Source organism: Telmatherina bonti, assembly GCF_933228915.1.
Source record: "Telmatherina bonti genome assembly, chromosome: 4".
Lineage (NCBI taxonomy): Eukaryota > Metazoa > Chordata > Actinopteri > Atheriniformes > Telmatherinidae > Telmatherina > Telmatherina bonti.
Window position 1 is genome coordinate 34,400,434 of NC_136622.1, and position 24,687 is coordinate 34,425,120.

The 24,687-nt window shown below is 39.3% G+C and overlaps 1 protein-coding gene across 1 annotated transcript in view; it reads right to left on the reverse strand.

Annotated features, from left to right (window-relative positions):
* Positions 1 to 377: 377 nt before the first annotated feature.
* Positions 378 to 24,687, reverse strand: part of syt6a (synaptotagmin VIa) — a gene marked incomplete at both ends in the record, with an annotated part of 109,006 nt that continues 84,696 nt past the window's right edge. Inside the window, 6 exons of the mRNA XM_079238730.1 lie at positions 378 to 449; positions 3,830 to 3,980; positions 5,973 to 6,144; positions 7,062 to 7,182; positions 18,237 to 18,798; positions 20,511 to 20,901. Coding sequence (XP_079094856.1) covers positions 378 to 449; positions 3,830 to 3,980; positions 5,973 to 6,144; positions 7,062 to 7,182; positions 18,237 to 18,798; positions 20,511 to 20,901 — 1,469 coding nt within the window. The remainder of the gene's footprint in view (positions 450 to 3,829; positions 3,981 to 5,972; positions 6,145 to 7,061; positions 7,183 to 18,236; positions 18,799 to 20,510; positions 20,902 to 24,687) is intronic.

A 24,687-nucleotide genomic window follows, 5' to 3' on the forward strand; every position in this document is an offset into this window, starting at 1 on the left:
CTCCAGGTCAGCCATGTCTGCTGTGAGGACACCTCCGTTCAGACAATTCAGAAACAAAATGTCTGTTGACTGGATTGACAGAAAATCTCACAAACAGAGCCAGCTTTGGGCCGTCACCAGCCAAATCAACAACCCCAAATTTTACCCCCAAAGGGCTGTGCTTGACACAACAGACTTACAGTAGTCCTGGATCAGTTCTTGAGTGCTCAGGGACTAGCCTTAAAAAAGGTAGGATCAGACAGAGAGCGAGAGAGAGAGCGAGAGAGACAGAGAGAGAGACAGTGGGATTTTGTTTCTCCCCGATCAGAGAGGCAGGAAGTGGATCAGCAGGAGGGAGGAAACCCTCTTCTGGGCTGCTGGGTCACAGGTGGTTCTGCTCAGGGACTAGCAGGGGGCCTGGGTGAGGGGCAGGAGCCCTGACTGTCGAAGCTGGCCGTTCTTGCCTTCCACTGCAGGACACATAAGCACAAAGCAGTGATTCATTCGGCATATGCTGGTTTGGTCACTTCCATTGTGTAAATATGTGAGTAAAGAAACGGTGAAAATGAAATAAATAAAAACAAATGTAGCTGCTTTTTCTGTATGCTTGTATTCAAATGATGACTTATAGCACTAATTTTTGGCTTTTACAGAACAGTACAAATGAAAGATTTGGCTGTTTTTTTCTTTTTAAGAGAATGGTGTGAATACGTAAATGTTAATAAAATATTATATTAAGTATTTTTACATTTTCCAGTTGTTTCCATGGAAAAATTGCAAACAAATATAAGGAAGGTTGTAATCTTAACACATCTAAAGCAAAGTTGTCTGAAGGCAACCGTCCAGCAGCTTTTAGATGTTTCCCTGCTTACTTTCACCTGGCTCAAATTACTGGGTCATTAACAGGTTTGTGGAGAACAAAAACAAAAAATCTTTCTGTCATCTCTTCCTTAACTCTTGAGTCTCTTAAGAAAACATAATGGGGTTGAAGAAATGTGGAAGATGACAGCACTGCAATATGCAACAAACAATACCAACAGTGATAGGAAAATATAGTACTAAAATTACAGAAACTAAAATTTTTTATACCTCATCTTATGCAGTCTTATTAACGTATTACAGAAAAAACAATTGGTATCTTTTCATATTAAATAAGATGTCACCTTAAATTGAAGGGAGTCACAGTTTAAATGAACTGCTAACACCAATCACACTGCCCTCATATTCATGCACGGTTACAACTGGATAAATGTAGTCAAGCACTGCTTCCTAATTTACATTTGCAAGAAATTACGTGATGAAATTATCTCCGTTCTCAACCTCTTCCTGAGAAAAGCCCCTGTTCAGGTGGCAGCATGAGGTCCTACAGTACAGAAGATGTTTGCAAACACCAGGAAGCAGCAGGGCCAACATGTAGCATAGCAACATAACGAGGACCAACTCACCTAAAAGACTTCCAAACATTCGCATCCAGACCAAACACAGATCAATCCCCAAGCAATTATGTAGGAATGTAAGAGAAACATGAGCACAGCACTGTCCACTACAGAGCTTCTGCTAATGCTGCCACACAAACAAGGTGTCACATTAAAGCAGAGATCCTGCTGATTACAAAGGTGATGGTCTCATCACAAAATATCGTGGGAGCTAGCTTTCAGAATCATTTATTTTTGCAGTTTTGTGGTTGAAGGTTTTATTCCAGCCCTATCTAAATACTCTGCTAATGTGCTCTCCCGACTGCGTTTGTTAGAAATAAATAACTTCGGTCCTGCTAGTTTCCATTAAGATGACAGAGGTTTAAGTGCCCATATATGCTGCCAAACCCTGGGGTTCCACTGAACACAGAAGCACAAAAAAATCATTGCAATAGCGTTGCGGAGCCACCTGGCACCTTATTCCACCCAGAACAGAGTGGAACATTCATTATGGTTGAATTCTCAGTACACTTGATCAAGTAAGGATTCCACATCCATGATAAATGCCTTGTAGGCCACGGTGCAAAGTATCAAGTCAAACTGACTGGATCCACTTTGATTGTATAAACTGACTTCCTGCCTGAACGATCCACTCATCTTATGTCATTTCAAAGTGGCAAGCAGGATAAATAGAGCCGTGTATTTTAGTATCGCAGCTCATGGGATTCTTTAGAAACGTACTGTCAAACCTGCTGGAACCACTTTTAGGGTACATTCACATCAGGATAGTCCGCTAGACTCGGTCCGATTGGGGGCTCAGGTGTAGGGGGGTGTATCCATGTGGAACAATATTGCTTTAACGCTGCACTTTGGTCAAATGCGCCGAACCTTTACAATAATATATCCCCATTCCCACCAAAGATGGTGCTCCACTATTATTTAGCAAAAGAGACTGAAAATCTAGTCAATTAGATTTTAAAGGAATTGCCGCCTATGCAAGCTAGCCACGTACCATTATTTTTGGGCTTTCTTCTTGCTGTGGGGAATTTGTTACAACTCTTTGAAGCTTTTCTCCCTCATGTTCATTTCTAAAACTCTGAAATTCGCTGTTTGTTTCACAAGGCACCACCTTTAGTGAAAACAAACTGGTCACGATCCTCCATATCATGTCCGGGGACATGTATATGCAAAAAAAAAAAAAAAAAAAAATTTCCATTACACTTTTTATTTCAATATCAAAAAATCTGAAAAACCATCTTATGAGAGCGTAAACACTTTTTTTTTTTTTTTAGCAATATTTGAGACTTTTTTAAATGTAGGTGTTTCCAGCATTTATTTATTGCAATATTTCATTGTTTTTTTTTTTTTTTTTTTAAACAAGTCTAGGTGCAATAGAAACAGCTTAAGAGATGACACAAGAGTCAAGATAAAACTCTCACCGGCTGGAGAAAGTTTACAGTGAAGTCAGGATTCAAGGTGGAATAGTCATCAATAGGACCGTCACAGAAAATCTGGAAAAGCGCCAAGCGGGTCTTAAAAATTGCTCAAAGATTTTCACTTCTGTTGTAATCTCACTCCTCAGCTTTCTTTTGACACCAAGATTATACATAAAGCCCTCGTAGTTAGGAAGATAAACGTAATTTAATTTCAAACAGGAGGCTGGAAAAACAGGCCTAATGAAGATGAGAGGATGATCCAGCATATCCTCGCGGAAAGAACTTAATTGAGGCATTGAACCAATTTTCCTTTGTATTTGGAGAAATCCAACAGTCCTATTGTCACTGCCACTTCATAATTCCAGATTTTTTCCCTCAGTTCAGAAAGTTCCAGATAACTAGTCAACTGGACCTTCTGAGGACAGGATGTCTTGGAGATCCATTTAAAATCCAAAGCATCTAGAAACCTGCAATGCAGCAGCCCTGAAGGACCAGGTTTGGTCACCCATGGGAAGATAAAGACAAAGACGGTCGTATTCATCAGCTTTACTTCCCCCTTGTTCAAGAGGAAAGTAAAGATTATTAAAGTGCATTTTCTTGTAGCAGCAGATTCCATGAAGATACCTGGAGGTAAACATGACGTTTCCTTTTATTCAGCTGGACAAATCTGACATTCTGCACGCAGGTTCGTAAAGTCATGAAAGATTCATGAATATTTATTTGCAATCAGCTGAAGAGATAAGAGCGTTACAGGAAGTAGTAACAGCGTATTCATATCAGAAAATCTGACCTCATTGGGTTTGTTTCCACGTCGTCTGACCGCCTTGTCATTCTCTCCCCTGATTTTCCATTTAGATTCAGATGAAAGTGTCCTTCAGTTTGACCTAAACCAAGCTCTCTCTGCTTTACAGCTGTAAATAAAGGCTATTCTGAAGCTAAAAAGAAAAAAAAAAATCAGAAAATCCCATCCAAACATTCTGCGATCGAGCTCAAACTGACCTCCTTCTCAGACTTCTTGGACTCCAGCAGGGGATGCCAGTGCGCAATGGGCTTCCGTGGATAAGCCAGCATTTCGTTCCAGTGGTCCCTGCCAAGGCCTTCTGCATGGCCTCCAACCCTCATCACACCGATGATCTCATTATGACCTACCCTGTTGGAACACATATAATACTATGAATACATGAATTAACATAACATCAGATGGAGAGCACTGTTTATATTTGCATGAGGGTTATTTTGGAATAAAAAGGAGATGCTAATCTGATTTTGGATGTTGTCTGATGCAGAGAATCTGCAGCTTATTGTTCCCTGTGGCATTTTAAGTGACTCTTTGCACCAAAAACATCAAAGCTCAGATCTTTTCTCTGTTCACAACATGGAAAGTGTAAATGAAAGAAGACTCTTTCTTCACATAATCCCCGGATTATTAGTGCAACCTGATTAAATCCTTGTATAATGGGACGCTGCAGAGAAAACATGCATAGAAAAGCTTCTAATCCTGGAAGTAAAAACTTTTTATACAACAGAGTAAAAAAAAAAAAAAAAAAAAAAAAGTCTGACCTTTAGCACGTATGCTCTCATTCTGTCAGTTGTCTGCACTGCAGCCACTTTTTCACTTTCCTTTTATAGATTCACACACTGTCAACAAAAAGCACTCTATTGCTCCGATTTTGCTGAAGAGCCTCATTTCAGATACACTGGTTTCAATTATCGCACTTCCACAAAAATGCCAATTATTTAAAACATCCATTACGTTTGCTTATTACAGAATGAATTCAGGTCATTTCACAAAACACTTTTCACTCCAAGTCTCCAGTTTTCATGGACACATTTAGCTGCCAAACCAGTCATGATGAATACAATTTTCCTGAATGATTGATTGTCGTTGTTTTGCTTGAATTTAATATAAACATTGAGCAAATTTTTCTTTTTACTTCCTCAGCAGGTAAATGTGAAACAGTTTCACACACCTTGGTTAAAGCAAACTCACCAGCATTTTATCATCAAGTCCACCTGGCTAGAATCAGGTAAGACCTCCCTTTACCTTCAGAACTGCCGATTTCTTGGTGTCATAGATTCAACAAGATGGAAACATTCCTCAGAGGTTTTGCTCCATATTGACGTGAAGCATCACATAGTTGCTGCACTTTCGTCATGAGAATCTCCCGTTCCACCACGTCCCAAAGCTGCTCTGCTGGATGTAGATCTGGTGACTGTGGAGGCCGTTGGAGGACAGTGAACTCATCGTCATGGTGGAGATGGTTTGAGGTTTGTGCACATAAAGGGTTATATCTGGACTGCAGACTAGGGACCTGCAGGAGTTTGTCCACAGTTTCCTTGGTGGCCTTGCGTGTATTTTAACATAAAGGTTTCATGTTGAATCTGACGGTTTTAATGGGGCCCAGGCAGCCCGTATGGGTTCCCCATGCCCACATAGCCCACTTACATCCCCTATGGGCTCACACAGCCCACATGGGCTTCACAAATGAAGCCTGTCTAACTGAACCAACATTGGACCTTCAAATTTTCTCAGTTCAAATCCAAGCCCAATCAGTACCCATGTTGCCCACTGGCATGCTGCCTGGGATATGGGGCCTTAATGATTCACCAAGTTGGGCAAACTCATGCGGGACCCCTATTTTCAGCCCAAATGTAACCCTTATGGACTCCAAATGGACATGCTGGCTGGGTACCATGTGAATGTGGAGCTGACATGGAGACTCAGACCAGTTTCTCCATCTTCTATTGTCCAGTTCTGGTGAGTCTGTGAATTTTAGCATCAGTTTCCTGTTCTTACTGACAGGAGGGAACCCGGTGTGGTCTTCTGCTGCTGGAGACCATCTGCTTCCAGGCTGGACGTGTTGCGTGTTCAGAGATGATGTTCTGCTTGGTTGGAACCAGTGCTTATTGGACATCTTGTTGCCTTTCCATCATCCCCAACCAGTATATCCATTCTCCTCTGACAACAGGATGTTTCAGTCCAGACAACTGCTGGATATTTTCCCTTTTCAGACCGAGTAAAAATCCCAGTAGATCAGCAGAATCTGAACTAATCAGACCAACAACCACATTCAACTCAAAGATATTAATCACAGACTCAAAGTTGCCTAATTTAAAAATCTAATGTGTCGTATTTACGTACAGATCATAGTCCATAACAGAGATGTGGAGGCTGACGTGGTCCATACTGTCAGGAGGGATGTCAAAGATGATGGCCTCATTGTAGGTGGGGTTCAGGGTGTTCTTTTTAATGCTCGTCTTCTTCTTTTTCAAACGCCTCCCATCACAAATAAGAGATACTTTGACATAGGGATCTAATGAAAAGAAGTAGGAGGAGAAGATTAATGACAAAAACCGAACAGCAGCATTAATAATCATCATCTCCTAGTTGTTAATCCTATTTACAAACTGTCAGAGCAGCAATATTAATGACAGAATTCTTGCATTATAAAAAGAAAATGCAACTACAAGATTTCAGTTTCTTTTGTGAAGAAAAATAAAACATTGTTTCCCAATTATATCACCCAGCGTGTGTGTGTGTTTCTACTTAACTGAAAAGCAACCCTTGAGGACCTGGCATCAGTAATGTACATAAAAGTGAGTCATTGCCTGGTGTAAACAAAGAGGATGGGCGGTCGAAGATAGAACGATGGAGAAAGCTTCCTGAAAGCTGATTTCAGTCTTCATCTGTCCGTGATTAATCGCCGTGTATGATCCATTATGCTCACTTTTAGTCAGATATGAGCTGCTGTAAATCTATAAACAGCCTAATATGCTTGAAGGAGCAAACCAATAGATTTAGGTTTACTACGCAAAGAATGAAATAATGGGAGACTGCTCGAGTTATGAAGACTAAGGGGATTAAAATTCTGAGTCACATTAAAATAGTAAAATGTCATTAAACGTGAAGGGGGAGAGAACCCCCCCCATTCATTCTGAATTACTCCTGAACCTTGGCATTTACTGCACAATAAATGCCACGTTTTACAAGTGATGTCCCAATTGTAGGGGAAGGTTTAATAGAAAAATGGAATGGGAGTCTATTAAATACAGACCGCCTGCAACTATTTGCTGACAGTGTTTTGATAATGCAAGTGCAGGATATTAATACCTGCTGAAACAAACAACTTCGAGTTACACAATTTATCCAACTTGCCTAAAACTGTATTTTCATGGGAAGGAAATCAGATTCTGCAGCTTTGAGGAAGTTGCATTGAAAATCACAACACACCTGAATACCCAGTGATGTCCATGGCCTTCAGGTTCCTGCACTTGATGACAGTAAGTGTGAGTCTGCCTGCGGTGGGCAGGTAGCATAGCGAGAACATGATCTCCCCAAGGTCAACACTCTCCTGCGGACACATTCGAACAACATTTTGACACACAGCCCTTCAAACAGTGAAGTTTCGATCCAGAGTGAATTGATGAACTATGAATGTGTGTTGTTTTTTTTTTATCCTGAGGTTTGTTTCTGCAGTCAATGCCTGCTCTTTTTTATTTTCTAACCTGCAACTTGAAAGTGCAAAAGAAAAAAAGAAAATGAGTCGAGCTTCTGCTAGAGTTTGATATTTGACATGCCATTTAATTGGGCTGCTGTTCTTGTCAAGGTATACATGCACAGGAGGGATCAATGCACTGCTTTAATTCAGCTTTAACAGCAAAGTCATCTCAAGGTATTTTTACAGATAAACTACATTTGGTTTGGATTGTATTTGTAATCCAATGAAAAATATCTGTTTCAAAAAGAAAGCCAAAAGATTATGTTAAATCCTTAATAATTCAAAACCTGCCAAACTTGTTTCTTTTGACTTCAAACCATCCAATCCAATAAGACAAACCAAGCAGCAAAGAGCAGATTCGAAGCCCATTTATGTTTTCTTACGTATATAAATAGGCGTCCATTTCCCTCGTTTGATGCACCGCCCTCTCCCATGTGTCTTATGTTGTCAATGTCAAGTCAGTTCATCCACTAGTGGGCAGTGCTGAGTTCACCTGTGCATTTTGATACTGGTTCGTCATGGTAATTAACCACTACACAGTTGTTTTCAACCATCTGAACAAACTATGAGAAGAAGAAGAAGAAGAAGAAGAAGAAGAAGAAGAAGAAGAAAAAACCAAAGTTCTTTGCTCCTCCCAACTTCTTTTCGTCATATTCAGGTGTTTATTTGGCGGTTTCAGCATCGTCTTCTCTCAGTTCCTCCTCTTCTATGATTTTTTTTCCTTTTGCTGGTCAGCTATACAACTCAACTTTGCCCCATGTGATTTTCCAGTAGTACTGCTCCATTTTTGCATCAAGCAACAGATAGCTTATCATGGAGATGACAAAGCAATCTCAGAAATCCAAGCTGGTCACTTTCAACTTTCAGAAGACCCCAAAATTTCAGGATGGGTGTTCCCAGTATCACTAGTTTCAATCAAAATTCCTTATTTTGTGTTATTACAGTGAGTTTGTTCATTAAAAACAAACAAACTGTATACATTACAGTCACCTAAACTGACTGGTGTTTGCATGGTGCACATTTTTGCGTTGGATTTATGCTCCCTAAATGGCTAGTGGTCCAGTTTAGTTGGTTCAGCTGGAATGGCAACCATCTAACAGTGACCATCACCTGCTCTCGACCACTTGAAAGTCCACAACGACTGGAACGTGCCATACACCCTTCAAATAAGGACTAAATTGTGTCTGCAACCAATGTGGGAGATGGATGAAATTGTCCGTCTGCGTATTCCTCTTCTGCGACAAACACAAATAGACCTTAAGCTGTTTGGCAGAAGAGATCTGGCAAGTTTTCATGTAAATAACCCACAAATGTTTCTCTAAACACACTTCAGTGGTGTCATTATAAAAGAAATAATCTAATCCCAAAGGAAAACAGTTTTGTACTTTGAGCCAACTTTACTTTGTTAGTGATGCGTTTGATGGACAGAATTTCTATGCGCAGCCGAGGTGAAAACTTAACCATTTTCTTTTTAGAGGTTTTTCGAAATGTAGGTGTTTCCAGTACCAGTTTTTTACTGTGAAATTTAGGTTATAGGGAACTCTCCTAAATGTTTCATATCCCAACTGCAATGGAGAACTGACACAGTCTAGTACTTTATGGTCAAATAGTTATATTTTGAAAATATTAACTGAATAGTTGATATAATATTGTCTTAATTATAAAGGTACATTTTAAAATCCTTGAAAAGGTGTTTTGTGTTATCTTCTGATAAATGTGCCTTTATGACAAAAAGCAGCAGGATACCACCCCATCTAATGTTAGTAATGAACACAGGTGTCAAACTTCAGTCCTCGAGGGACTGAAATTAATGAACAGGTTGGCAAGAATCTGTTCGATCCATTTGATTTGAATCAGGTGGATTGTTGCTGGAAACAACAAAAACCTGCCGATACCGGCCCTCAAGGACTGGAGTTTGACACCCCTGGTCTAGAACCACCACCGTCTGGTTATCCCTGGTTTTAATGAACAATTATACAGGCAGCTGCTGCTGCAGATCAGAGAGGTCTGTTACTTAAACTAATAAAAACACCCACAGTGAGTTCCTGCTGGAGAACAAGAACAATATTGAGTCCATTAATTATCCATTTCCAGTTCAGTCATAATTAAGGGGAAGTGGACTTCAAGCTGTGCGTTGGGAATAAAAGTATCTCTTCTAATTTAGGTGGAATTTGTATAAAATTTTCTAGTTTCCTCTGCAAACTATAGCTGCGTTTCTATTACATGTTTTTCTTCAATTAAAAGCAATATTTCTGAGTTTCAAACAAGAATTGGGATTTTTGGGTGTTTCCACTGAACAGTGTTTAACGCATAAGCCTCGGTTCTTGTAAAATGTTGCTTGGGAAAGATTGAATTGGGGAGATTTAGCATATATTGCAGCTTATACAAGGTAGCCATGTAGCTTTCTGTTGGGGTTTTCTACTTGCCGTGGAGAATTTGCTACAGCTTTTCTCTTTCATTTTCTTTTCTAAAACTCTGAAATTTGTAATTTCTTCCATAGCGTGCCATCTTTACCAGAAATAAACTGGTCAAGACCCCCACATAACGTTCGGGGACACGTAAATGCCAAAAAAAGTGTTTCCGTTACACTTTTGAAATGTATTTCTATATCGAAACAATGAAATTATGAGCATAAAAGTTTTTTTAGCAATTTGAGTTTTTTTCAAAATGTTGGCATTTCCCTTAGCGTTTTTAGTAAACTAAACATTTAGCTTTTGCGCAATTCTACGTATAATGGAAACTCACCTCATGATTTTTAAGTTTAAATTCTATAGAACTTAAAATCATTTGAGTTAATTCTCAGTCGCGTTTAGAAAAGCTGTGTCTTGCAGATAAGTCGTCCTGCAGTACTTCATCATTTTCTGACAATTATCTGTTTTCAGGTCTCAAATAGAGCTGTCCAGGGTGTACCCTGCCTTTCGCCCAAAGACTGCTGAGATAGACTCCGGCTTCCCCGCGACCTTTCATTGGACCAAGAGGTTAGGATAATGAATGAATGAATGAACGAAGGTCTCAAATAAAGTGGAACATCAAACTGAGTGGTTAGTGAGTTCTCTATGACTCTGTTAAGCTTATTTCATTAGAAAACAGAAGCACTGCAGAAGCTCTGATCTAATTTGACCTTCATCTGTGGACACAAACTTCACACTGTCAGTTTCAAAGCGGGGATGATGCAAGTTTGTCTAGCGTCTATGTCTTGTGTCAGCGCAGAGGCTGAATTAAAGTAGACAAAGTTTGTGTACCACTGGTAAACCTGTGACTCAGCAAAGGGAGGTCGTCAGAGGCAAATCGGCTTCTAAGCAAAACCAGCCCACATGCTCGACAATAAACTCACTTTTTTTACAGACAGTTCTGGGAGAGTACCCACTGAGTTAATAGCCTCAAGTGGAATGAGTGTCCTGTTATCTGCCCCATGTGAGCTCTTAGCCCCATCAACAGTATTAAGGTCTTAGGGAGTCTTAATCACCCTGACTGAGCTTGGTGAGAACCTCCTTATTTGGCAAATCCCGACCTGTCTGAGTGTTGCAGTCTTAACATCACACTCAGCTGTGATCTGGATTTCTCTGGGATTCTGCTTGAAGGGTGTGAAGGTTCAGCTGATAATGTGAGAGAACAGCAAAAATGTCAAGTACTGTAAAGACATTAAGTGACACTTTGATTGTCCGTGTGGAAACACAGCTGTTTTGGTGCACTGCTATGCATTAATCATTTTTTGCTGCACTATGACAGTATCCTTGAGAAGAAAAAAAAACACATTAGCAAACCAGTGATCACAAAATGTTGATAAAATTGAGCGATCTGTTGAAATGATAAACTTTAAGCCGCATGAGATTTGGGATGCAGAGGGTTTTAATTTGTCAAAAAACTAATATGAATACATTATATCCTCCTTTTTGCCCTCAGAAGATGAAAAAATCCTAGTGCTTATTCGGTGTTAGAATTAGTTACGGCATATGATATCACTGCTGTTTATGGGATCATTCTCCTGTTACACAGGCCAATTTCAGACATGCTTTATCTGTTGGACAGATGGCCTCATATTTCATGGTTGTTCATAGCAACTCAGTGACTGCATGCATTTGTGAGTTTTTTGCTGAAGAGCTGTTGTGATTCTTAGCTAAAAATGTCCAATTTGGTCCCCGACCAAAGGAAATTGATTCAGAAACCTTCTGATTAGACGTGTTTTAGAAAAACAAGTCTTTAGCCTGAACCCCTTTCAATACCAGCCTTGCTTGTTCAGTCTGTTTCTAATGATACGGGCATTACTTTGAATATTAAACATCCTAATTGAGGTCTGTATAGTTCTGAGCAGTGGGCTTGCAGGAAATGCTCATTCCTGCAAAGATCATTCACTTAAATAGAAATCAGTCTTTCTCATTGAAAAACAATAGACACAGTAATGTCTGGAAATTACATTCTAACACAGGTCAGATAACCGGCCAGAAACAACCAGCTCACTTAAATCATTTGTGACTTATTTTATGCCCCTTTTCTTGTACTGGCATGTAGCCGAATGCCGCTTTTATAGATGTGCTCACACATGCTCTGAAAATCAATTTATTAGTAGCACCTGGCTGCTTCTTAGCCTTTTAATTACTGAAGGTTTTCTTACTTTTTTGCCCATTTATTAAGCAAACAATGTTGTTCAATAGTCTGAGATTACATTTACTTCATTTTAAGACCTAAGAAGCACCATATCATTTCTTATGATGTCGAGTAATCCTTCCTGATCAAGTCTACCTTGCTTTCACTGTTAATAGAGCTAATTGGAGAGCTCTGAATTTCAATAAATTGGCTGCACTCGGCTGTGCCTTGTTACAGATTAGGCTTGTAGCACTATTCCTGCTTTTCGCTCTATTCATTGTTTGTACATCTTTTTTTTACCTATTTTTGCCCTGGCTACATCAGAAATCTGATTATCCCTCTCACAGCCCCCTCGGGTGAGGTAGAGGTGGTGTGGACAGAAATCTATTTCCACCAGTATCACTACAGCAGTTTGAGGTCAATTTTGGAGTAGACCTAATTATTCATTCATTCACTAAACCATCCATCCATCCATCCATCCATCTACGCATCCATTTTCTTCACCACTCAGTCCAATTAAGGGTGTTGGGAAGGCTGGAGTCTATCCCAGCAGTCTACAGGCAAGAGGCAGGTACACTCTGAACAGGTCGCCAGTCCATCACAGGGCATTTCCTGTCGTCATTTATTGACGTTAGGCTGCACATTTCTATAAAAAATTTTGTCCCGGTACAACTACAACTACTAATCCTAAGAGGCTCATTTGCTACATATCAGTGCAAATTTAGCTACATGCTAGCACTAGCCTGAAGTTATGTAGAAGTGCTAATCTAGTTAGAAGGCAGCACCAGATTAGTTTAAAGATAATGTGGGGAAATCATGTTATATTTAATGTTCAGTGAGTGTCTTTAATTGACTATTATATGTTGACACATATGTTGACATGGTATGTCCATGTATGTGAACATTTCACATGGACTTGAATGATCCTTGGTGGCATTTCTCACTCATGACTCTGAACATTTAGCTGCACATTTATGGAAGAGATTTTGTTCATGTACAAGTACAACTACTAATGTTATGTAGGACTAACTTACTTTTAGCCTGAAGCTATGTAGTGCCAGATGATTAGTGGGATAAACTCCAACTTCCCAGCAACGCTTGATTGGACGAAGCAGTACAGAAAATGGATGGATGAATGAATGCTACATAGCGGTGCTAATCTAGTTATATTCCACACGAATCTAGTGCTATCATTATCAAGATAATGTGTAGAAATTGTGTCACATTTAGTGTTTAGATGGTGTATTTAGGGACTACACATCAACTTAATTTTTCAAAATTGGAGACCAAATGGGTTTAAAAAATAAACTGCAATCATAGTCAAAGAGTACCTTAGTATTTACTTAGCAAGCTAGTGCTGCATAATCCAGTTTAGTCTAAATAGGAAGCTAGCATGACTGCTAGTTGATTTTAAAGTAAACTATTTGGTGATGTAGATTATCTATTTCTCATGTTTCCTTAACATAAGGATGGATATACATTATATATATATATATATATATATATATATATATATATATATATATATATATATATATATATATATATATATATATATATGTATATCCTCCTAATAAAAGTCTTGCCCACCCAATGAATAAAACTCAAACTGACATTATTAAATATATGTTTCATTTGCTAATTTGTCCTAAAGTGTGGGCTGAAACATAGCCTCTTATGAGGTTACTCTGAGAGTAAATCATAACACATGGAGCTCATCTGAATGCAAACTGCAAACTTTAATTGATTTCATTGCATGTTTTTATTTTGGAAAAAAAAACCAACAAAAGTAATTTACTTCTTAAAATCTTTTTTTTTTATTTTAAGAATATAATTAATGTTATAAAATTTTTAAATACTGGATTAAAAATTTAAATTTTATGGTAAATTCTTTACATTATTTATTTTTTTCACATCACCTCCAGTTTCTTAATAATTTCAATCAGTCATGCCACTGATTGGCCCCGGAAGACCTACCAAGTTGACCCTATCTTTAAATCAGTTTGAAGTTAGAATAATCTGTGCTCCAATTATATCGTTAAAGCTTGGAGATTGATGATATTGATGAACATTCATCGCTGATGGTGGAACTGAAAGAGCTGCAGGCTGTTTTCCTTCCTCTGTTCAATACTGCTGCCTTTAACGCTCATTAAGCAGCACCGTGTCGTACATAGTTTTACATTGAACATCACTTTATAAATGTCCCTCTTTGTTTGTTTGTTTCAGCTGAACACTCTGCATCTTTGCATTCTTTACGTTGCCTGACTCAGACTTAATGTGAGCAAAGGATTTTGTCATAAAATCATTTGGCATGTCAATGAAGTTTGTGCGCCAAGAAGGCGGCTACCAGTTTTTTCTGCCCACAAAGCAATAATGCTGAGATTACTGAACAACCTTTGAAGAAGTGCAACAACTAAAAAAAGGAGGAAGGTGGAGGAGGGTGGGGGATGTCAGATGAAGGCGTTCTGTGAGGGTGATACAGTGACAACGGTTCCTAAACACTTTACTCCTGAAATAGGTGTGTGGAAATACTTTAGAAGTGCAAACACTAATAAAAAATGATGGAGAAATGGCTCAAAAACATCTTAGTGAGCCAGAAATGTGCATTTTAGCAAAAAAAAAAAAAGCACATTTTTAGTACTTTTATCTTGCTAATTTAATGAAAGTATCATGAAAATGTCCAAACATCCTGTAGCATCAGTCAGAAACATCATTATACTACAATGGTGCAGCCTTATTGATTCCTTCTAAAGCATTTCATAACAGTGGGGTAAGCTGCTCCTTATGGCAGTGATCCACATTTTTCCAGAATTTTTCCCAATTCAATTCATAAGGGATTTTAATTATGTATGATTTAGTTTTAAGTGTGTCAAAAGAAATATCGATTTGTTAACCCTTCCACTGCTCCATTATTCCAAATTCCTAGCAAATATTTCCACTTTTTTTTTCTAAAATCCACAGCAAAAATGACAATTTTTCAACATACTGAAGGCAAATCCAGTGGGAATATAACTGAATGCTGAATTTTTCACATCTGCAAAGGATTATAGGGATTCACAGAAGAATTTGTGGGACTTTTGGTTAACTTGCCAATGACTGCACACTCACACACACATAAAGACACGTAGAAACAAGATGTAAGTTTAAGTTTTAAGGCATCAAAATAAAAACACATTTGTGTTGTTTCACATCAAACCTGTTTCTCTACTTGTTTGTATTATACCGAGAACTGTCTGGCCAACAACCTCTAAATATGTTTCCTTTGATAAGCTAACACTGTCAGGGCTGATCTGTGTTCGGGATACAACATGTCAGCAAGGATTTAAACTGCCCTGCTTAAAAACATTCGTCTCCACATTACTCGTAATGCAACTTGACTGCTGTACAAAGAAGCTACCAGTCAGTTGTCTTGTGTATTTGTGGTGTCTGCAGATGGAGCAGCAACTCTTTCAAGCTCCATGGAAAATTAAATAGGCTTAAACTGAGTTTTATAATTCAGTACTGAAGCTCCATGGTTTAAGATATGGTGAAATGTAGATTGATACGTAGCAAATTAAGATGAATACCTTTCCATACCCTCCCATCCAACCTACAACCATAGAACCATCCATGCTATGTTAGCAAAAAAGTGCTGCATCATGGTAAAGACACAGGGAGGGAAATCTGCTGCTTCTCTGGATACACAGAAAGATGCTCAGTCTGGTTAGTAGGTTAAATACAAAGAAAAAAAGACATTTTTTAAATAGGATTTCATGCATTTTTATAACTGGAGAGGAATTCAGCATCTAGTCAGGGACTAGCTAATACCGCTAAAGCTAGCTTCAAGCAGGAAGAAGGAGCTGGTAACAGATGAGTGTAAAGTTAATCTCTGTCATGTTTCAGCAGAGAGTGACAACCATTAATTTGTGCTTACGTACATTTAAACCTGTGGTAAGAATTCATGCTGCGCACCAAACACACATCAGGTATGAGCTTTAGATTGTGAACAGTCGCGGTGCTCGACTTATATCTCTGGGGTGGGTGCACTGCCAGAAAACATGCACTGCCAAGATATCTTTGGCCACATTTGAGAAAAATGAAATTTGAAATATCTTTACATTATTCATCTGTAGAAATATTAGAAACAAGTTTTAAAAAAAAAGGATAATAAAAAGGACATTTAAGTTTGTTTTTTTTGGGGTGCAATATGTCGAGGGAATAATAAGGATTAATGGCTTCAGATCCTCCCTCTGCAGTTCCAGTTTACTGGTGGTGGTAAACTGGATCCTTGTGTTCGACCATAAGGACATGTGTTGCTAGCAACTAGCTCCATGTTTGGAGATGTCGAGGCTGATGACGCTGGGTCTGGGGTCTGTCCCAATCTGATCTGTGTCCTTCCTGTTCACAAAAAAGTTGGAAATATCTGCCTTTCTCCTAAACTTTTCATCTTCCTATCTAAACTCAGACTGGTTGTCGGATATATTTCTAAATATTTTATCCTGCAGCTACTTTAAAATGAGCTAGCAGTCTTGCTAGCATTCAATTTCAATTAAACTGGAAAATATAGCGCTAGCTTAGTCAGAATACTTCATTATCCATTAAAATAAACGGACACTGAGATACTCTTTGAGCATCTTTAAAGTTTATTTTTAGTTCGAATGTGAAAATATTGGTTAACTGAGTTGATGTGTAGTCACTAAATGCACTCACTGAACCCTAAAAATGACAGGATTTCATAATATTAGCTTAAAAACTAATCTAGCTCTAGCATATAGCCAGATTGGCATTTCATAACAATAGTAATTGCTGCACATGGACAAAATATTATTGAGAAACATGCTGCCTAATATCATCATTTTTAAAGGATGACTAATTAGGAAATTACTTAATGTGTACATAAAACTTGTGTAGAGATAGTAACGACCATGTTTGTCTGAAAATTTTTTCCATCATCCTCCTTCAGTGATCTATTAATCACCTGAGATGAGATACCAGAGGTGCGCACTGCCACCATCATCCCTCCCTCTTGCTCTGCCCATAGACCGTATATGAAAGGATGGACAGATCCTCCGGCGGTTAAAAGTGAAGCCTATGCGGAAGTGCATAAAACTGCAGTTCCCCCTTCATCCACTAGGGGCTACAAAACAGCGCAAATCCCCATAGACTCCCATGTTAAAAAGACCAACTTCACAGCAGAAATAAACCTGTTTACAGCAGAAACACGTTTACAGCCTGGTTCAAAAAACCATTTTGGTTTAATAGGTCAGGTTTACCTTCATGACAACTGTGGGGGGAGTGAATTTTTGTCTAACTCACCCGTTTAAAAGTAATCTCAAAATTCGGCATATTTAGGGGCGGGTCCTTTCGATTGACAGGTACCCAATCTCCCTTTTCAAGTCAGAAGAACGTAGAACAACCGCGGGTTTTAGCTGGTGAACAACATGACTTAGCTTTAGCCCGCTTACCTCCGTTAGCTGGTTAGCTCTTGTTATCTATGGGTTAGCCTGGTTAGCTCTCAGCTACAGGCAGCTTGGAGTTCGATGTCAATCATCCACCATGGCACTCACAGTCCCCATCTCAGCTCCACCTCTTTGCCCATATTTGTATTTTCCGGATGAGATGACATGCATGCCCCTGCCAAGATGGCGATGGTTGGAACCGCCCACCGAGCTTCAATTCAGCTCTTCAGAAACCTACGGGTGACGTCACGGAGGCTACGTCTATCTTTCTATATGCAGGCTATGGCTCCGCCTCATGATCAGAAGCATGACTCAGCATATAGATGTCACATTTTCTGTTATGCCGCCATGTTGGGTGGCAAACAGCTACTTGCCGTAATCGAGTGATTGTTTATTGACTATTAATTATTTTTCTACAAGGAAGGTGCTAGCAAACTTTACACTTTCCAAACCAGTTCAGCACTTACGTGGTCATGTCATGCAAAGATATTTTTTTTTAAAATGTCTCCTTGTTGGTGCTCAAGACCTGCATGATATTTCCAAAATCCTGGTTTACAAACCTCCAAATCTGCACACTGACGGAGATTTTGCAACACAATTTAGCTTACGGTGACATTTACAGAGACCTTGTCAGTTTCACGGGGCAGAATTAAAAGCTGACAAGTCATTAGAGGTTTATTAATTTTTCATGGCAGGATGTATCAGACCTCCAGCTGTGGAACATTAGCTGTATGCCTGCTTTGTTTATCTTTTTTCCCCCCCATGCTGCTAATCTGCAAGTCACATGATCAGTTCCAAAAGCTGAGAATGGTCTATAGAAGTAAAGCCTCTCTTTTTATTTAGTTAATTATGAAAATGAAGAAAGAAAAGTTCATAGATTCTTACACTGGTAGCATACTGGATCTCCCTCCATATGTTTGTCTCCCGGGAAAGGTCTGATGTCTCAAACAAATTCTCCAGCACCACCTCTCCAATCATATCATGCCGAGAAAATCTGTCAAAGTCAAAGACGCTCATGTGGAGCTTCCGGACGGCCAGCTCTTCGTAAGGCACAGGAAACTGAAAGCTCTCACTAAACGTGGGGTTGAGCGTCTTCCGGTGGACCCGCGTCTGGAACTTCTTGCGGTCGGGAAGCAGGTAGATCTTCACGTATGGGTCGGAGGTGCCACATAAGTCCTTGGCAGGTAGGTCAACGGCTTTGAGTATGTTGACGAGGAGAGCCTCATTTTCATAGTCGTACTTGAGAGAGAAGTTAATCCTGCCACAATTTTTGCTGCTGCCATTCTTTGACGAATCCTCTGATTCCAAGGCCTTTTGTTGGTAGAGCTCTGGCTGAATGCGGCCTATGCTGGTGGGCTTTTCGTCCTTCTCCACCATGTAGTCGTTTCCCAGGTCTAAACTGCCCACCTGCATCTGCCTGGGCAGGTGTCTTTTGAACGAGTTGTGCCTGAACAGAAATAAAGACAAGGTAACAGAGAATGCTTGTATCATGCCTCTGGGAGGGTTTGAACTAAGTGCTCAAATGTGCTGGTGTTGACAGGGGGGAAATTAATTTTCTTCTGTGGCAGCAGCACTGTCAGAACGATTCAGTTCATTCTATTCATGTGCTCACTGGTCACATAATTAGGTCCACCTGTTCAAATGCCTATTAACACAAATGTCTAATCAGCCAATCACATGGCAGCAACTAAATGCATGCAGACAACATGCACTGGAAATACAGCTGTGCTCATATGTATTCATCCCCTTTCATTAAAGAAAAGGCTGAATTTACAACAGTCACTCAAATAACTGGAGACTTAAAAAAGGAACAATAACTAAAAATGTGCAAACATATAATTTAGTAATATAAGACACTGTTTTTTTTATTTAATTGAGTTGAAGAAAGAAAAAACAAACAAACAAACAAATTGGTCCTGGACAGAATACCCCTGACTGTAGCAGAAACATTAAAGGATTGTTTAACTAAATATTACTTTATGAGTCATGTAATATGTAAGAAATTATCTTATTGCTTGCTTTTTAAAAAAAATATTTCTATTGAACCAGAATTAGAAAATAATGTAATGATTTTAATAATTTTTTTATTTATTATTACTTTACTTATTTTACTAGCAGCTGTTTTTTTTTCCTTGTTTAATAAAAGGGTATGAATAAATATGAGCACAACTGTACAACTTAGATACCAGCCCAGGTGAAATACCTAACACCTCATGTGCTGTTTCATGTGAACAGACAATTTTATGCACTAAAATTAGTTTTAGTTTTAGTTTTTAGCTTTAGTTAGTTTTAATTAAGCTACTGTATAGAAAGAAATCCATATCTACATTAGAACAAGTGAGGAATCATCGCATATTTTAAAATAGACATAACAGTGTCATTCTTTTAACAGGGAGAAATAATCTGGTTCGGCATTTGGATGGGTTGGAGCGGTATCAAGAACATTAGTACTTTTTAGTATTTACTAATGAATATTCTCATCTGAAAGGATGAAATACAACAGCTAAGATCAGACTTTACTTTTATGCATCAACATTTTTTCCTCCTTCCAACATTTTAAACCATGCCGACTTGAAGGCCTGCAAAAGGAGGATGGGAACCTTGTAGATCAGAGGATGCTCACCTGATACCTTCCTCACTTCTGCATAAAGGGTGGAAAAATATCATTTAATACAATAACATGCAAGTGGAGGTAAAACTGCACAGAATGTGGAAACTAACAATAAAAAGCACATGAATGTTGAGGATCACATGGATATGAAGACAGAAAGAAAACCAATGTTCGTTTCTTTTAACATTCTGGAAACATAAATAATAAACATTCAACAAGTGTTTCTTTTACACGAGTTAATAATTATTAGCACTAGAAGAATGCCCGCAGATAAAGTCTAAATAAAGTGCATTAAAATGAACTTTGCAGACGTGAAACTGCTCTGAAAATAAAATTCCCTCATTAAAGAAGTGAGCGTTTGGTATCTGAGAAACATGGAAAAATAAGGCTGCTCCTTTTTTTTCATGTTGGGTTTCAAAAGCGTCTGCATGTGATGAATTCTGCCCTCATTCTCACATGCAACCCATAGCTTACTCACACATGGGTAACCACATCTCCCAGTCTGATATATAATCAGATTTGCACACACTTGCATGCGTGTGACTGACCGTGTGGAGGAGGCCGGCTCAGTGGTTTGCCTCTGCATGCGCTGCGTGCGACGCAGGAAGTGCTCCCTCATGGAGAGCTGCACATCGGTGGGGATGTCAGGAGAAGTATGGCTTATCTTCACCGCTGCCTCCAGGAAACCCATCGAGCCCATGGGGTCCTTCACCTTCTCCGTCGCCATGGTGACCACCGGCTGCTGGGGACTAGGCAGCAATAGAGGCGGCTGGACGGGGCTGTGCTGCGGGCCGCAGGCCGGGCTGAGAGACGGACTGGAGAAGTGGGCTTTAGTCCGCCAAGGCACCCAGCACAGCTTCCAGGAGACGAATGTAAGCAGGCCCAACAGAGCCAGGCCACATAGAAGAAACACGCCAAGCAGCAGGCCAAAAGTAGCGTCTGGTGGCGAGCCGCAGGGACCAGGAACACGAGGATCACACAATATGGACAAACAGATGGTGATTGCAAGGGTGAGAGAGGACACACAGGGAGAAAGAGAGTCTGTTAGCACATGATTTTTGATACAGTCTGATGCTGCATGGCTTGTTTTTATATAACACAAAGCATAATGAGACCCGTGCATCATAAATATTAAACTCCATCACTCAGTTCAGCAGAGGGATGAAGCGATGCAGAGTAATGTAAACAGTATTCAAATGTAATCATAGCATGTGCTCATGCATACACACATAAGTCATTTATTATGACATACTTCTGTAAAGGTAATTTAAGAGTAAATGTAATTACGGAGGAGTGAAGGATTAAAAAAAAAAAGCAAACATAAAAAGTGTTTGAAGAGAAAAACCTCATGGGGAAAAAGGACCACAGTGTCAGAATCCTCCTGAGAGGATGTTAAGCATGAAGCAGATAAAAAAAAAAAGCCATGCACAGTCAAACTCATTTATTTTTTTCTAGTATATAAAAACGCTTCCCAGGAAACAAGCAGCACACAAAGAGCTGGAAACACACCAAGAATGCTGACAAGCGCTCTGCAAGGATTCACAGGGACCGGGGGAAAAAAAACAACCAAATCTCTGGGTTTCTCAAAGTAATTGCTATTTTGCCACCTGATGCAGCGCCCGCTCTCTTCATCTGGGATTGGAATCTAATTTCAACATTTTGCTGCAGCGTTCCTCTCCATGCATACGGTGATTGTGCAGATTTATCTCTGCAGACGCACAATGAGGAGCGTTTTCTTCAACAGTCAGGCGAACAAAACAAAGGAAGAAGTTGGGAGGTTGCAGAGAGGCACACAGGAGTCGCTCCAACTCTGCCTTTGTCTCACCAAAACTAAAATAAGAACATTAATACGAGCAGAAACCTGCTGGTTTTACTGGTTTAAAGGAATTCATTAGTTTGTTTGTAGCGTCAGTCATTTTAAACTTGGTCTAATTAGGGTGGCGGGGAAGCTGGAGTCTATCTCAGCAGTCACTGGGTGAGAGCATCCACTGATCTGAGCCTGTAGATCAGCTCCGATCCATCGGTCTGGACATCAGATCTATGAAGCTGCACTACGGTGTCCTGCAAAAACAGGACACCACTCTCCCAAAACAGGAAGAGTGGGAAACATTTCCCACTCTTCCTGTTTTGGGATTTTTCCTCATCAGGTCTGTTTTAACGTTTCCCAGGAACGCTCCGCTGGCTCTCAAACTGGGGAGGTCAGATATGCTCCTCTTATGTCAGTCCTTCCTGAGCAGTTTTGCTGTGTGGTCAAATAACCGAAGAACCCGGAAGATTTCCCAGCTGAACTCCGCAGTGATGATCAGTTTTATTCATTTCACCGTCCAGCAGTTTTCATTAGATTGTTGCACATTGTGTATCTGCTGAAGCACTCGTCTAAATCACCACTGATACTTTATATCAAATTAAACTAATTTTCCCAATGAGACATATAATGAAGGGTTCCTTTTTGAGGTGTGTATGTATCCTTAAGTAAAGCCCTTTAAGTCCCAACCAACAAACACAGAAAAAACACATTCATTTTGCTGTAAAAGCCTTTATTGACATAAAAATGCCTGAAGATTTAAATGAATTCATACAAACTGTATTAAAATTCACTTTGACAGGTATAAATGAAAACTTACTGGCCAGTTTGGCAGGTGATAAATGAAGCAAATCATTTCAGTTAATCATCCTCGTAGTGCTTTTACTACATTTCCAAAGAACAAGACTCCATGATGCGTCATCCATTAGCAGCGTGCTAACTTTAGCATGCATGCTGTCTTCTATGATAGGGGTCAAGAACCTATTTTCTTTTCCCCATTGGGGCCCATCTTTTCAAGTACAAAGTGGTCCACAGTCCATTCAAATATTAATACTGTTCTGCTTTCATTAAGCTCACTTCTTTTCATTTGTATTCACTAACCAAAGTCAGCTGCAGACTGACAAGCTAAAAAGACATTTATACGTCACATGTATGTGAAACTGCACATACAATATGACGTCCAACAGGCTGATCATTTATGGGACAAAATTAAGCTACAAGAACACATTTAATATCTAAAGTTGAGCTTTTAAAACACAAAATCTACTAAATATTAGATTTTACTGCAGAAAGAGGAATAAATAGAGAGAACTGGGAAAAAATTGTGAAGCAAAAAAATCCAGATATTCGATTTTTTGATTCAATTTTCCCACCCTTATTGTTTAATATTGTTTACAAAAGAAAAGCTTGAATTTCTGTTTTCACATTTATATTTTTAACAAATAATCATTAAATGGCTGCGAAATTTTAAGTAAAAACAATGAGTATCAATATTGATATTGTATTAATATCCCTGATACTTGCCCTGGTTTTACTTGGTATCGAATTGATACCAAATTCGCAGTATCGCCAGCTCTGCAGCTGACCAAAAAAACATCATTGTGGCTCCGTCTTTTTTCGTCAGTAGTGAAAAGGAAATCTACAAATATTGTATTATGTGTCTTATAGCATGACAGGAATAATTCAGGTTTAACACTTGAACCGGAGAACTTTGTAGAATAACAGCAACAATGTATTTACTTTTTTCAGGATAAGAAATCAAGTCCGCTCACATCTTGCTTTCTCCTGCAGTGACGTTGATTCCCAGTTCGTTCGTTTAGCTGCTGCATAGCGTCTCCAGCAGCTTGCAACTCTCTGGATGGACTGTCTGCCATTGTTTGCTCTGCAAAGCTGATTTCTGCTCATCTCATGTCACAGACAAGAAGATGAGCAATTTTGCAATTTTGGAACAGACAGAATTGCATTTAATGACCATATTTACTGAAATATTTACTTGAGGTGCTATGACTACTAAAGTGTCCTGATAAGTATGTGTTTCTGTTAATGTCGCAGCTCACCTTTAGTTTCTGCTCAGCATCCTTTTGTCTTTCTCTTCCATTTCTGTTTTTCTGTTTTAAGTTTGGATTGTTTATTAAAATGCCATTGCAGAGCTTTAAATTTACTTAAATAATCCTATTTCCTACGTCTGCCTGCCTCATCATCCTGCGTTTGTGTCCTTCCTCCTCATTGCCTCATTACAGTGAAATCATTTTGCATGATTAACGGCTTTTTACCAATATCAGCTATTCAGTTCATGTAGTAACACGTTCTACAAGAAGTAAATTTCCCAACAAACTTCTAACTCTTTATGGGGCAAGTGACTATTTTTGATCACTGTATATATATTTTTGTTAATGTAACAACAGAATGGAGGTCTTGGTACACACAGAAGGTCAATTTTAAGTTAAAATTTCTAATTTCAAGGTATTTCATTGCGTGTCCTATAAAGGGTTAAGAAAAGCTTCCATATTATCACCCAACGGCTGCTTTTTGTGTTAAAACTGCCCCTCAGCTGTCAAAAAGTTATTAAAAAATTATTTAAACATTGTATTTTGCACAAATCAGGAGCTTTTGTGTTCGAGATTCATGCCAAACGGAATGTCCATTAAAGCAGATTTATGGCTTCGCCAAGCGGTGGACAGGATTTCATCGTGAGGGATTTACCCCCGAGCAGGATTTCTCAGCTGCCCACGGTCCCGGCTTCTCCATGTCATCTGAAATTTCACACAGCTTTCAACAAAGCTTCTTCTCCACTGGACTGTCACTTCTAGTCTTCATCCTGTCACGGTAAATCGAAGCCGACCTCTCTGCGTGGACTCAGATGCGCTGCTGTATGTCTGCGATGATAATAGTTCGTTATGAAGTGTGTTGATGGCTCGGGA